The sequence below is a fragment of the Drosophila rhopaloa genome, unplaced genomic scaffold, assembly GCF_018152115.1.
Source record: "Drosophila rhopaloa isolate 14029-0021.01 unplaced genomic scaffold, ASM1815211v1 contig_150, whole genome shotgun sequence".
NCBI classification, from domain to species: domain Eukaryota; kingdom Metazoa; phylum Arthropoda; class Insecta; order Diptera; family Drosophilidae; genus Drosophila; species Drosophila rhopaloa.
The window spans coordinates 894,791-907,555 of record NW_025335029.1 but is presented as its reverse complement, the minus strand read 5'-3'; the positions used below and the strand labels follow the sequence as shown (position 1 = coordinate 907,555).

General features: G+C 44.1%; 3 protein-coding genes across 3 annotated transcripts; 2 read left to right on the top strand and 1 right to left on the bottom strand.

Annotated features, from left to right (window-relative positions):
* Nucleotides 1-1,903: 1,903 nt before the first annotated feature.
* On the top strand, nucleotides 1,904-5,100 carry LOC108048292. The gene is made up of 7 exons (XM_017128842.2): nucleotides 1,904-2,399; nucleotides 2,460-2,656; nucleotides 2,714-2,848; nucleotides 3,045-3,583; nucleotides 3,647-3,736; nucleotides 3,796-3,965; nucleotides 4,051-5,100. Exons 1-7 carry the CDS (start codon nucleotides 2,221-2,223, stop codon nucleotides 4,883-4,885), a joined length of 2,145 nt encoding a protein of 714 aa, XP_016984331.2. The 5' UTR covers nucleotides 1,904-2,220; the 3' UTR covers nucleotides 4,886-5,100.
* A 482-nt stretch (nucleotides 5,101-5,582) lies between these two features.
* LOC108048291 (protein ST7 homolog) lies at nucleotides 5,583-7,982 on the bottom strand. Its single transcript, XM_017128841.2, has 2 exons — nucleotides 7,566-7,982; nucleotides 5,583-7,502 (listed from the first exon to the last, which is right to left on the bottom strand). Exons 1-2 carry the CDS (start codon nucleotides 7,702-7,704, stop codon nucleotides 6,028-6,030), a joined length of 1,614 nt encoding a protein of 537 aa, XP_016984330.1. The 5' UTR covers nucleotides 7,705-7,982; the 3' UTR covers nucleotides 5,583-6,027.
* Nucleotides 7,983-8,943: 961 nt separating this feature from the next.
* On the top strand, nucleotides 8,944-12,554 carry LOC108048282. The gene is made up of 6 exons (XM_017128826.2): nucleotides 8,944-10,190; nucleotides 10,248-10,729; nucleotides 10,798-11,486; nucleotides 11,551-11,761; nucleotides 11,819-11,965; nucleotides 12,023-12,554. Exons 1-6 carry the CDS (start codon nucleotides 9,080-9,082, stop codon nucleotides 12,173-12,175), a joined length of 2,793 nt encoding a protein of 930 aa, XP_016984315.1. The 5' UTR covers nucleotides 8,944-9,079; the 3' UTR covers nucleotides 12,176-12,554.
* Nucleotides 12,555-12,765: the final 211 nt, after the last annotated feature.

Sequence of the window (12,765 nt, the reverse complement as noted above, 5' to 3'; positions counted from 1 at the left end):
CATGCTGAATCTGCTTCTCGTTCGGAAAATAGTTTGACAGTTCAGTGTAAAGTATTTTAGTAGCTGTGTCGGTGATATGTGGTTGCCCACTTTTCTGGATTTTGGCTCTGCTTTGGACTGGCTTATTAGGGAAGAGCCGGCTGCTTTCCGTCAAGGTTTAATCAAATAATTGAACTTCTGAGTCCAATGGACAACAAAATTTAAGCCAATTTAAAAGTGACATCCCCAAAAAATTTGTATCCTCTTAAAATTTGTTTTTTTTTTCTAACCCATTTTAATGTTCGTTATTTCTAAGATTTCGGTTACTTGTAAAAACAATTTGAATTCTAGAGTTCATACCTTAAAAAATGTAAGCCGATTTTAAAGTCACGTACCACTTGTGATTTGATTCTCTAATAATGTGCATTAAAATTTATAATTTTAGCCCTGACCCATTATCATGTTAGTTATTTCTAAGACAACAAGAGAGAACGCTATAGTCGAGTGCCTCGACTATTAGATACCCGTTACTCAGCTTTCCTTTAATAGAAATCCTTATCGAGAATTAATGTTGACTCTGTTGAGCACCTTGGCCAGCTGTTCCAAAGTCATCCGTTAGATGGCGCTATTGCATTGCGCCCAAGACATTGGTACCACACGGGCCATGAAAGGCGGAAATGTATGTACATAGGCGCTAGCCAGGCTTAAGCGTTTAATGGGTTTTTGGGCGTTAGAGTAGGCGTGGCAAACTTTTATTAGGCCAATCGATAAGTATTGACGAAACAAATACATATCAATTAAAATTTTCATAATAGCATCAAAACTGTGGCCACAGCTTGTGGCTTGTGGGCGTCAGCGGGGCGTGGCACCCCCCAAACAAACTTGCGCTGCGTAGGAACTCATAAAATCTTCATGCAAAATGCCAATCTTCTATCTTTTATCGTTTCCGAGATCTCAGCGTTCATACGGACAGACAGACGGACAGACGGACATGGCTAGATCGACTCGGCTAGTGATCCTGAACAAGAATATATATACTTTATAGGGTCGGAAACGCTTCCTTCTACCTGTTACATACTTTTGCACGAATACAATATACCCTTTTACTCTACGAGTAACGGGTATAAAAAGGAGACCCTCAATTGGACTTATAGATTCCATAACATTACCAAATGTGAGCCTATTTCAAGTTGACAAGCTCTTAAGACTTTGGGTTTGATTCTCGAAATATCTGCATTCAAATTTTTAATTTTTACGTTGATCAATTTGTTGACCCATTTTCATGATAGTTATTGCAGAGGCTTAGACATTTTCAGTCAAAAGTTTGCAACGCAGTGAAGTGCAATTTATATTCTTGATCAGCATCAGCTAGTAAGTTGTTATAGCCATGTCCGTCTGTCCGTTACAAAAAATTTAAATCAATAATAGTTCCTTGAAATAAGAACATGTCACGATACGGTTCATGTAAATCGATGCTCGACCCCCCGCCCAATTCATCATTCAAAAAGTTTATATGACTTAACGATAGTGACAAATTTAAGAAACCGAGAAATCTATTATAGACATCTAACATAAAAAAATAAAAAGCTTTAAACTTAAGAAAATGATTTTGAATTTATTCAAAAACGTTAAAAAACAACCCATGAAAATTGTAAAATTTGCTTAATTAAAAAAACATTTCTTTACATTTTCATTTTTAGCTAACCTTGTCTTAGTATTATCACTTTGTCGCACAAAGAAAGATAATACGTTTCCACTACGTTAATGATGATAAAGATATTTATAGAAACTTTAGTGATAATTAGTATTAGCATTCAATCTAACTTAAAACCTTCCAGTGGAATTCGGCTATTAAAAAATTGTCATAGTCTGGCAACATTACAAGTTTGTGAATAGTTTGCAATGGTCTATCGATGGTTCGCTGCCGGTGTTTTCGCCTATTTTTAAGGAAAAATAAGTGAAATGATCCTGAAATAACATTTTACCAACATAGAAATCGCCCAATAAAGGTGAAAAATGTAGAAAAGAACGAAAGTCATGGAAAACTTATTTTCCGAAGTAAAGTGAGACCAGTTAAGTGCATGGAAAAAATTACTACTTTCTGTCGCTTTTGATTTTGGTATTTTGAGTGCGATCATTGGATTCGTAAGACGGAAGTGTGCGCGGTGCGCATATAAACTGGTGGTTACCCGGAAAAACTTCATTAGCAGAGAGACTTCGTCCAAAATCAGAAGATTCGACATGGCAGAGGCTGAAGAAAAACGTGTGGCTAACCGAACCACCTGTGAAGTGCAGGAAAACTTTGCGGAATCGCTTGGTTACGCAAAGGAAGAAAGCCATGTGGCTAGCCGAACCGCCCGTGAAGTGCAGCAAAACTTTGCGGAATCGCTTGGTTACGCAGAGGAAATAATCTGGGATCTGTAAGTAATGCGCAATTGGCTTTCCGGCCCGTTACAATATCTTTTCTGATAACATTTCAGGTTGTCCCATGCACAAGCTGACGTACTAAAGAAAAAGCTTAAGGAACTGATTCGTGATCCAGAACCAACACCTAAAGATAAAGCACTGACGACTAAAACTGCGGCTGATCTTGAAAAAGATGAGAAAAAACTTAACAAGTTGATCGCGGATAATGCTAAAGCGCGACAGATAATTTTCGATGCCGTTTGGGAGCAGCGTAAGTAGATGATGCAGTCTATATGTCTGATTCATAAGCCCTTTGTTTTTCCTCCAGGTAAATACACCAACCGGCAATCGCTGACGGCCATAATATACGTAATGGTGGTTACTGACGAGCAGAACCTTAATCGCGTGGAGGACTCAAGGACTTTCTCCTGCCATGCAGTCTTTCGGGCCCGCCGATGCATCGGTGAGTTTTCTGCAGGAGTACACGGAGACTCATTTGTCCTTGTCGTACTTAATTAATTTAAGTAATTTTGTTCTCCCGAATTTATTAATTATTAATATTATTAAGTTTTTAATACTTGCTTCTTTATTTAAAGAGTACATAAAGCCAGATCTTTACTTCAGATTTATGTATATGAAATATTCCCTTTTTTCGACAGCTGGCAGCAGTGGGCTCAGTAGCGACAGCTCCGATTGTTGCAATTTATTTGTCGATGAGACCGGTCGTGTTTACCAGAACTGGGAGCAGTATGTGGCCACCAATGAGCTGCCCGCCGGAGTAATGGTGGCCCCGGAAAGAGGAATCTACCGCATGGTCAAAGACCAAGTGCGACTGGAGAAATATGTAACGCCAGCGGGCACAACCAGCTCACAAGTGCTGGGGTACATGGACACGGGAGCAGCGGTGGGAGGCTTCGCCGCTGCCGCCGTTCCCATTGCGGCGTTACTTACGCTGCCCGTATCCGGTCCGTTGATGGCCGTGGCTGGAGTCGTGGGTTTGGCCAGCGCTGGATACGCGACAGCCCGCTCCAGCGTGAGGTTGGTGGACCGCAGTCAGCACGAGCAGTCGATCAATGTGACGGACCGCGAGGCACGTGGCCATTGGCTTGGCGTGGTCGCCGGCGCCGTGGGATTAGGTGCGGCAGGGGCCACTACTGCACTGACAGCGGCGACGAGCGCTGGACGCGAGGTGGGAGCGGTGAGTTCACAGACATACTTTACTAAACTGCCTTAAATAATTGATCCGAATCGGATTATTTAGATCACCCAACTGACCGTGAATGGCATGAACATATCCTCAATCGTGGTCTCGGGCACTGGAGTGGCCAACGGCGTGCTGGACTTGATTTTGGTAAGCAAAATGGAGGTTCTAACTCTTAACCCAATCCAACAATCTATTCTGCCTCCCAGAAATTCCAGGATGGTGACGACATTTCCAGCATGGATGTGCTGCAGCTGTCCGCTTCATTGGTACTGTTTACGAACAGTGTTTACAATTTCAAACTGGCCTCGACCATCATCAATGAGACGTCCAACAGAAGTATAGCGGGCTATCGGGAAACTCTTAGCAATCGCCAGAGGTATAAAATAATAAATTTAAAGATTTCAGTACTCAGATTAGTACTCAGATTAGATTGGACAAATAACTAACGACTTCCCTTGCAGACGTACCTTTGACAAGGCAGCCAAAGAGACCGTTCGGCTGCAAGGCAGTACTAAAGGCAAGCTGGACATTATACGCAACGTCAACGAGGTGCCCTCACGTCAGCAATTCAATGATCTCTACAAGATCAATCAAAATATGAATCAAGAGAGTGTGCGCTACTCGTTTGCGCCCGACGGTCAAGGATTCCTTCTGAACGGCGAGGTACAGACGACAGCAGCGGATTTGAGGGCCAGTGTACAACATAACCAGGGACCAAATGTTCTGGGTCAAGTTAGTCAGCCCATTCCCGCAAGCCATGCGGGGTCGGGTAGACTACAATTGGACGGCTTAAATCAGGTTTCCCGACTGATTGGACCACAGCCCACATCGCACTCGCGTCAGAAGCCCAGCACTTATGCCGCAGGCGTTTTCACCTTGGAGTTGAGCTCCATAGTAGTTGGCAGTGTTACTTTTGCGCTGGAGCAATATGGCGGAGTTATTTTCGAGCATGTGATCAATGCCGAGAGCTTTGAGAACCTGATTACCGGCATGGCCGAGAATCTGCAGCCGGATGTGTTTGATTTTATCATGAATCTGACACGACTCTTCATGGATATGTTGCTGGATGATCTTACCTCGGTGCTTAAGTTTTTCATTTCGACGGAATCTGTGCTCTACCGAATTCTGGTGCACGTGATGAACAAATACCGCAACATGCCCTGTGAGTTTTTGGAACAGCATACTGGAGATATCCTCGAAGGGGTCCGCCAGTATTTCATGTCCCTCAACCCGAACTCATGTCTTGTCCAAAAGTGCCCCATTTGTATCGGCTACTTCAGCATTTGTCCTTTGTAAAGATTGAATGCAGTTTAAACCCATCGATATGTGATTATTGGTGCCTTATTTTAAAAGTGGAATGCAACTAACAGTGATTTAAACCATTTTACATATGAAATATAACTATAACCAAATATGAGCAAAAAATTACAATTGAAAAAAAATGTGATAAATATTTTTTTAAATATAAGCACAAATTGTCTTGATGTAAATTTGTAAAATTAATTTTATATTGACAAAATAAATGTTTTCTTGTTTTTTAATGCAGAAACAGCGAAATTTTTAAACTCAATAAATGGGAAATGACAAAATTATATGGATTGCAAATGAGTGAGTGTGAGTCATTTCGCAATGCGAAATTCGCATTAACTTGAAATTTTGAGTCTCTTAGAGACTAGCGTGAGGTGTGCAAAAATTATTATTCAAATGATAAAGGTATCAAAAAAATGTACTAAACTTCGATTTCCAGATAATTTATGAAATGTAAAATTTTGGGCCTTTAAATTTTCTACTTTTTAAACATTAAGTAAAAGTTTGAATTTTAGTCAAATAATTTTTTTGAATGATTTTTGGCTATAGGAAATAAAATTTTAATAATTTGAAAACATTAAAGCTGGGAAACCATAGACAACCTTTCAAACTCCTTAAGACATAACCAATTAGCAATACTATAAATAAATGATTTTAACTACATTAATAAATAAATAGAAATGAATCATAATTTCTGCATTTTAGTTTACTTCCTCTCGTACTCGTTTACAATAATTAAAATAATAATAAAACTTAAGAATAATTTAGTTTCCTCTTGCGTGGCTGCTGAAAATTCGTTTCGTTCATCCGGATCACTTGAAAGCTGGAACTAGTTGTGTGCGTGTTTTTTTTCTTTTTCTTTGTTTATGTTTATTTCACGAAGACAACACAGACATATTAAGATCCAAAATATATATATGTATTTATATATATATATATATATATATATATATATATGCGTTATGTATTTAGGGTTTGTGTTTTGAGTGGTTTTGTGGCTTGTTGCCTTCTGGTTTTCTTAACCAGATAGAGATGGATGCGTGTGAGTGTTTGTGGTGTTTCTTGTTTTGTGTAAGTGTGTGTGTGGAGTCATTCGAGGGTGGAAAGTGGAGGAGTATGTAACCTCCAGTTTAGACGCGCGACAACTGCTGCAGCAGATTGCACGGCCAGAACGCCTCGATGCGCTCCTTGAGCAACTGAAATGGATACGAGATCCAGGTAAGTACGGTCTGTGCCAAATGGCCCATCGGCTCCGGATACTGGTGGGTGGCCAAGGCCAGTAGGGCGGTAATGGAGCACAGTCCCGCCGTGAACAGGATGAAGAAGGGCAGCTCCTTCTTGGGATAAACGGACACCTCGTGGAACGCCGGCAGCAACTCACGGTCGGCGCACTCGGTGCACGTGGGATATGGATAAAAGAGGTGGCCGCGTTCCAGCGGATACGGCAGCATGCGAAACGTGCCCTCCCAGGTGCAGTGCAGCAGATTCAGGGCTCCCTCCACCTGCTTCCAGTGCTTCAAATGGAAGAACGCATAGGCCAGTGCCTCCGAATCGCCGCGCTTCAAAATGTGCTCTGGCGGCAGGATCAGCCGCTTTGTCTCCAGCAGATACTTGGGCACATGCGGATTGAACTCCACCGCCCGATGAATGGCTTCCACGGCGCTCATCTCCGCGGGACTGAGACCTCGCTTGGAGGCTATATCCGGCGAGAACTTGTCCGCCACGGCACGCGCCTTCAGCAGAGCAGCCGTATAGCAAATGGTCGCCGACTTGGGCAGCGAGATGTCGTCGTACTTGGCCAGAATTGCATGGCAATCGGCATATGCCTGCATCTCTAGAAGCGTCTCGATCAGATTCTCGTGTATGTTCAACACACTCATGATCGAGGGTATCTCCTTTGTGAGATCACGAAACATCTTGGCCGCCTCCTTTAGTTTGCCCAGCTTGCGGGCGCACATGGCCAATCGTCGCTTAATATAGATAAGAACATTGGTATCCCGGCGATGCATTCCGTCCGCTATGGCGCCCTGATGCTGAGTGGCCTGCGACTTGCGGTAGTTGATCTCGGCCACCTTTAATGCTGTCTTCAGGATCTTCTCTGCCTCCATAATGGTCATGGCCTCCTCTTCGGCCAGGAGTATATAAGCAGGCGCACATTCCGCATTGATTTCCAGCGCACTGTGGGCGGACTTGATGCGCTGCATGGGATTGCGCTCACGCCAAGCCGTCTGCATGATTTCGTACTCCTCCTTGCGGGCATCGCCTTCGCAGGTAAAGAAGGTCTGGTGATCCTGGGCACTCAGATTCATGTCGTAGTACGTCAATGGCTCCTTACTGGTGGCCCAAAAGAATCTCTGGTACTCGGCACCACGAAAGAGATTGAGGGGATTCCGCCAGACCTTGCATTCGGGCATTTGGGTGCCCGTACTGGTGGTGGCATTGCCACCGGCCGATGCTCCCGCTCCTCCTGATCCCCCACCTCCGGTTCCGCCATTGCTGCTGCTGCTCGAGCCACTGCTGCTGCTGCTCCCGCTGCCATTGCTCGACTCCGATTGGCCATCGCTGCCGTTTATCCAGGGACTGATGTGGTTGATGGAGACTTGCTCTGCGGGACAGGAACAAGCTAGTTAAATGGAGTCACCTGGGGAAGGGAAACCCCCCTACTTACCTATAAACGAAGTGCCATACTTGCGAAAGTACCACCACTCGAAGATCAGGATCAGGCCCGATATCAGGCTGGAGGTTCCTGTCAGCGCCACGTAGAACTTGGGCGTCAGCGTGCTGAGAAACATGGACGAGTCCCACATCCTGCTGCCCCCTGCCTGCGAAGTTCTGTATTCGACGCTCGTTTCGCTTTGCCCCTGCTCTATCCTGATTTTGCCGCTTGCCGGGACTTGTCTACGTGCCCACGGGTTTGCGGATACTTTGTGCACTCGCACTGACCGCCGCCGACGGTTGGATCAATTAACGGTTGCCTTTCCTGGCGCTTTCCTTGCGCGAATCCTTGCTGCAGATGAGACTTTTTTCCATCAAGTATTCGAAAGGGGGGTGAGCGGGGGGTTGTGTTTTCGGACCAATGTGACCAGGGGAGGTCATCAAATGACAGCGCAGCGTGACCGCAGCTCATCTCCTTCGAAAAACATAGGAATTACTGGTCACCCTGGACTACCTGGCGGGAAAACACTTTTCCAAATTGTTGAACTTTATGAAAAACGATAACGGATGATAAATTGGGCAAGACGAAGTTTTTATACCAGATTGCACATTTTTTAAAAATAAAAACAAATAGGGTCTGAAACATAATTTTTGAGAAAAAACCGCGATTTATACACAAAAAAACAGCGAAATTTAACAATTTAGACATGATTGTTCCTATGGCAGATATAGAATATAGTCGTTCGGTTGGCTCGATTATTTAAAATGATCAGTGCACAAATAACAAATACGATTTGGAAAGCTCCAACAATCTATATTTTATACAGTGCGAATAATCGGCATATAACCGTATGGTTAGAATAATGAAAGATATATTGCAGCTATGGGATATAGTCAACCGGTTTTGATAAAATCTTAAGAAATGTGTTCTAAACACTAAAAAAATACGACTGCAACAGTTTTAAATCTCTAGCTGTTAAGCATGGCTATATGGCTATATCAACTAGTCATTCTGATCAAAAATCTATAATGTTTGGAAATGTCTCCTTCACTGCGTTAAACACTTCTGATCAATTTCATTATTACCTCTGCCAGGGTATCCATCAGATTTCTACTCAATATTTAGCAATTTAGACAATATTAAAAAAGTGCGGTAACTTCTTGATATGAGCATTCCAATTTGAGTTAAAATGTTCGATTTCTATGCTAGATTGAATTATTTACCGCTAATTCTTGTCTTTGATAAAAAAAAATTTGTTCATAACAAAAGCAATTTTGAGCATTTATTCGATGTCAACTATTATTGATTGATTTGATATATATAAAAATTCCATCTAGCTTTTTTTTGTAATTGCGATAGTTATAAACCTATCGATAGATCCCGAGCCTGACCTGCGCACCACTAAAAAATGGCCGCTTCGCAGCAAGTGCACTTTTTTTTGTATTATTAATCCGACCGAATCGAGAACGAAAAGCCCTAAATTGGAGCTTCTGTTAAACGGAAAGCCATCATAGGGCAGTGGAATCATGGAGCAAGTGAGGGACACCAAAGTGCAAACGCCAGAACCAATGGAAGCGGATGACCCTCCTCAAGAGGTTGAAAGAACTGAGAGCCCAGAACCCAAAACAGCGCCGTTGGAAACGCTTGAAAAAAGTGCGGGTCCCGCTGATTTGGAGGATGAGTTGGCCAATCTCAATGGTTCGGAAGAGGTCGCAGGCCTGGACGAACTGAGCTCGCTGGAACAGGAGATAGCAAAGCTGCACCACATTCGACCACCGGAGGCTGCGTCCGAAGCTGCAGATTCCGTCACTCCGAGTGGCGGAGCGGATAATGGTGGCTTGGAGGCCCGGGTTGCAGGTGATGACTTGGCTAGTGGCTCCCCACTCCTGGAAGATGGGCATGATTCCTCTGGAAATGGTAAGGCCAGTGAGTCACCCCTGGAGGAGGTGGATCTGATAGCATTGCTTAAGGGCACGGACACCAGTCATGAGCAACCTTCCGGCGACGAGAAGTGCGCCTTGGAAAAGGCTCTCTCCGAGCTTGACGGAGTGGAAGGGGACGTGGACGTGGGTGTCACCATAGAGGGCGAAGGGCAGTTCGAGATTATGGAGATCGACGACGACGAAGGAGAGCCATCTTCCCGCAAGCCCAGTCCCAAGGTGGCAGTGGCAAAGACCGACAAACCCTCAGCATCCTCCAACACTTCGACTTCTATTCCCAAGCAAAGGCTGTCCCCAGAGCAAGCGAGAGCTGTGGCTCTAGAGCAGATGGCCGGCCTTAAGAACAAGTCGCGTCGCAAGGAACCGCCGCCTGTTGTCAAGCCGGTGGATATTGTCAGCTCATTAAATGACGATTGGGATGACTACGGCTCTGAGGAAGAAAAGACGGAAGTGATAGCCCTGCTTCCGGCACAGGTGGTGTCAAAAAAGCCGCCTTTACCGCTAAAAAAGGTTACATCTCCCAGCAAATCCAGCCTAAACTCACCGCTCTTGCTCAACAACAAGATCAGCGGGGTTAAAGTAATGTTAAAGACAGTAAGCCAAAAGCAACTGGCGGCCTCAACTGGTTCAGCTCTGGAGAAACCCAAGCAAGCAGTCACCGTGGCACCTCCCAAGGAAATTGAAGAGCCTTCTACGGGTACTGTAAATTCAGTAATGACGACCGGTAAACAGTCATAACAAACTCTATTTCTAGGCTTTAAGCGCATGCGTGTAATTAGAAAGAAGATAATCTGGGATCCGGATGTGCCAGAAACAAAAACGTCCTTTGCTCAGTATGCCAGCACAAAGACTACAGCAAAGGGTCCATCCCCAGCGCCTCCAGCACCAAAAGCAACAGTCAAGAGCATTTCCCCAAATACAACGATTAAAAAGGAGGTGGCACCCAAGAAACGGGCAGCAACGCCCACCGCCAGGACCACTAAAGCTGGCACTCCAGTTGGAGCAGCAGAAAGAGGTATCTCACCTGTCAAGCGACGCTCTCAAACCCCCAATACAGGTTTGGCCAACGGCGGATCCCAGAAAAAGAAGAAGGTTTCTGAAATCGATCGCCTGATGGGCGACGAGGGAGCGGCCAACATGATCCATGCGGTGGAGCACGAGCAGCGAGAGATGAGCGGAGGGGAGATGTCCAACAAGCCGCTGATGCGCAAGCGATCCATGACCATAACCGGAAGGGTGAGTAATAAATTCTAGGTACTTAAATAAGCTAATGGCTATGAAGTATATATAATACCCAACCCCAGAACCAGACACCCCGTGTCGCAGTGGAACCAACACCTCCCAAAAAGGATTCAGCACATTCTTCTGCCAAGCGAACGCCAGTCGCTACCGACTCCGTTTTCAATAAGTCCACTGACCCCTCATCCGCCAGCAAGCCGAGGGCTTCCGACTCCTGGGATTATGTCTACAAGCAGCGCGCAAGCGAGGAGTCCATGATCATGCGACGGCGCTCCAATAGCTCCTACTCCAGCAATGCCTCCGTTAGCCGCAATTCGCTGGACAATAAGCCCGGAGCTGCCAATCTGTCGGATGATGCTGCCGACGGCTCTGATCCTTCCTTTAAGTTCCTTAAGCCCGTAAACAAGGCGAATCAAAGGGGCGCCGAGACGTCGGAAGGCGTCACGTCGCACACGTTGGCCAATGATATGAAGGCCAATAGCGGAACCGAATTGGTGGTCCTGCGCAAGGTAGACAAGGTGGCCCACCTTGTGATACATGCACACCGCGGCAAATCCGGGCACACGTATAGTAGCCAACTGCTGGAGCAGTTGAGCGACACGCTGGCCAGTGTTGCCCGTAAGAGCGAGTACAACACAGTTCTGCTAACCGTTGAGGGTCAGCAGTTCTGCCAGGGCATTGACTGCCAGGAACTAGTGCAGGGATCGCTGGAAAAGCGGAGGAATAGCGTCAGACATCTGGCGCTAGCCTTAAAGTTCGTATAAATGAATAGATTAGAAGGGAATCAAAATTGAATTATAAAAAAAACTTATTTTCAGAACATATCTACGCACTTTGGCCACCTTTCCAAAGCCCGTGGTGGCGGGCATTGTTGGCAACCTAATCAATCTTGGCGTTATGCAGCTGCCCTTTTCTGACTACGTGGTAGCCGCCGATGACTGTAGCTTTGAGACTAATTACTCCAAATTGGGACAGCTACCCGAGGGCTATGCTCTGTGGCATGGTCACGAAAAGGTGTCCAGTCAAGTGGTAAATATTAATAAACGATTAAAAAGATAATTTTTCTAAAGTTAATTTTTTTGCCAGCATTTGCGATTGTTTTTGTTGGGTGAAAGACTGTTTGCACCGGAACTTTTGGGTCCACAAAGTTTCGTTAACAAGATCTGCAAGGCCCGCAGCGTCAACGATGAAGCTCTGGCCATCGCAAAACAAATATCTACAAACTCAGCAGAGGTAAATACCATCTTTAAGTTATTCTATGATCATAAACCAATATCCCATGTTCCGCAGATGTATCGGACGCTGAAAAGACTCAATCACTCAGCCAAAAATGCGGGCAATTTCCCGCGCCTGGATGAGGAACTAAAGGTTATAGCCGAGCAATGGTTGACTGTCAATTGCTTGGCTAATTTTAAACGCTATCTTAGCGATGTTGATTTCTAGAGCTTAGGTTAAGAATTATTGTATACCATGTGCAATGGTAGAGAAATTCATATACACACAATTTTACAAATTAAATCATACATTTAGTTGAGTCCATTTAGAAGTTTTATTCTGGACCATTAGACTATCGCCCTTAGAGTTTTTTTACATTTACCCACAAAACACATGTGTAATATTTTGTATCCTATTGTAAACTAGCAACGCAGTGTAAATTGTATGAAAATTTTAATCAGCATTAAATTTAGATTCTGTTATATCATAATTCGGAATAAATCACGTTTGATTAGTTTTAAACGTGCTTTTACCGGGAAAATATATGGTTATGACTGTTGTAAAAGTTTATGAATCCTGAATAAATCCCCATGCAAAATCATCCTTAGCGACATGTTTTTTAATATTATATCAGATCAATTCGTATTTTAATTTCTAAAAATCTACATTGTCCTTTCATGCCGTAAAAAATTCTTAAAAATATAATTTAAACAAAATGAAAAAAATAAATGAGACAGAAAAATATAAAACTCATTTTAATTTTCTGAAGTTCACCTGTAAATAATTTTTTTAAAGCGAGACGGCAATTCAAAACTATT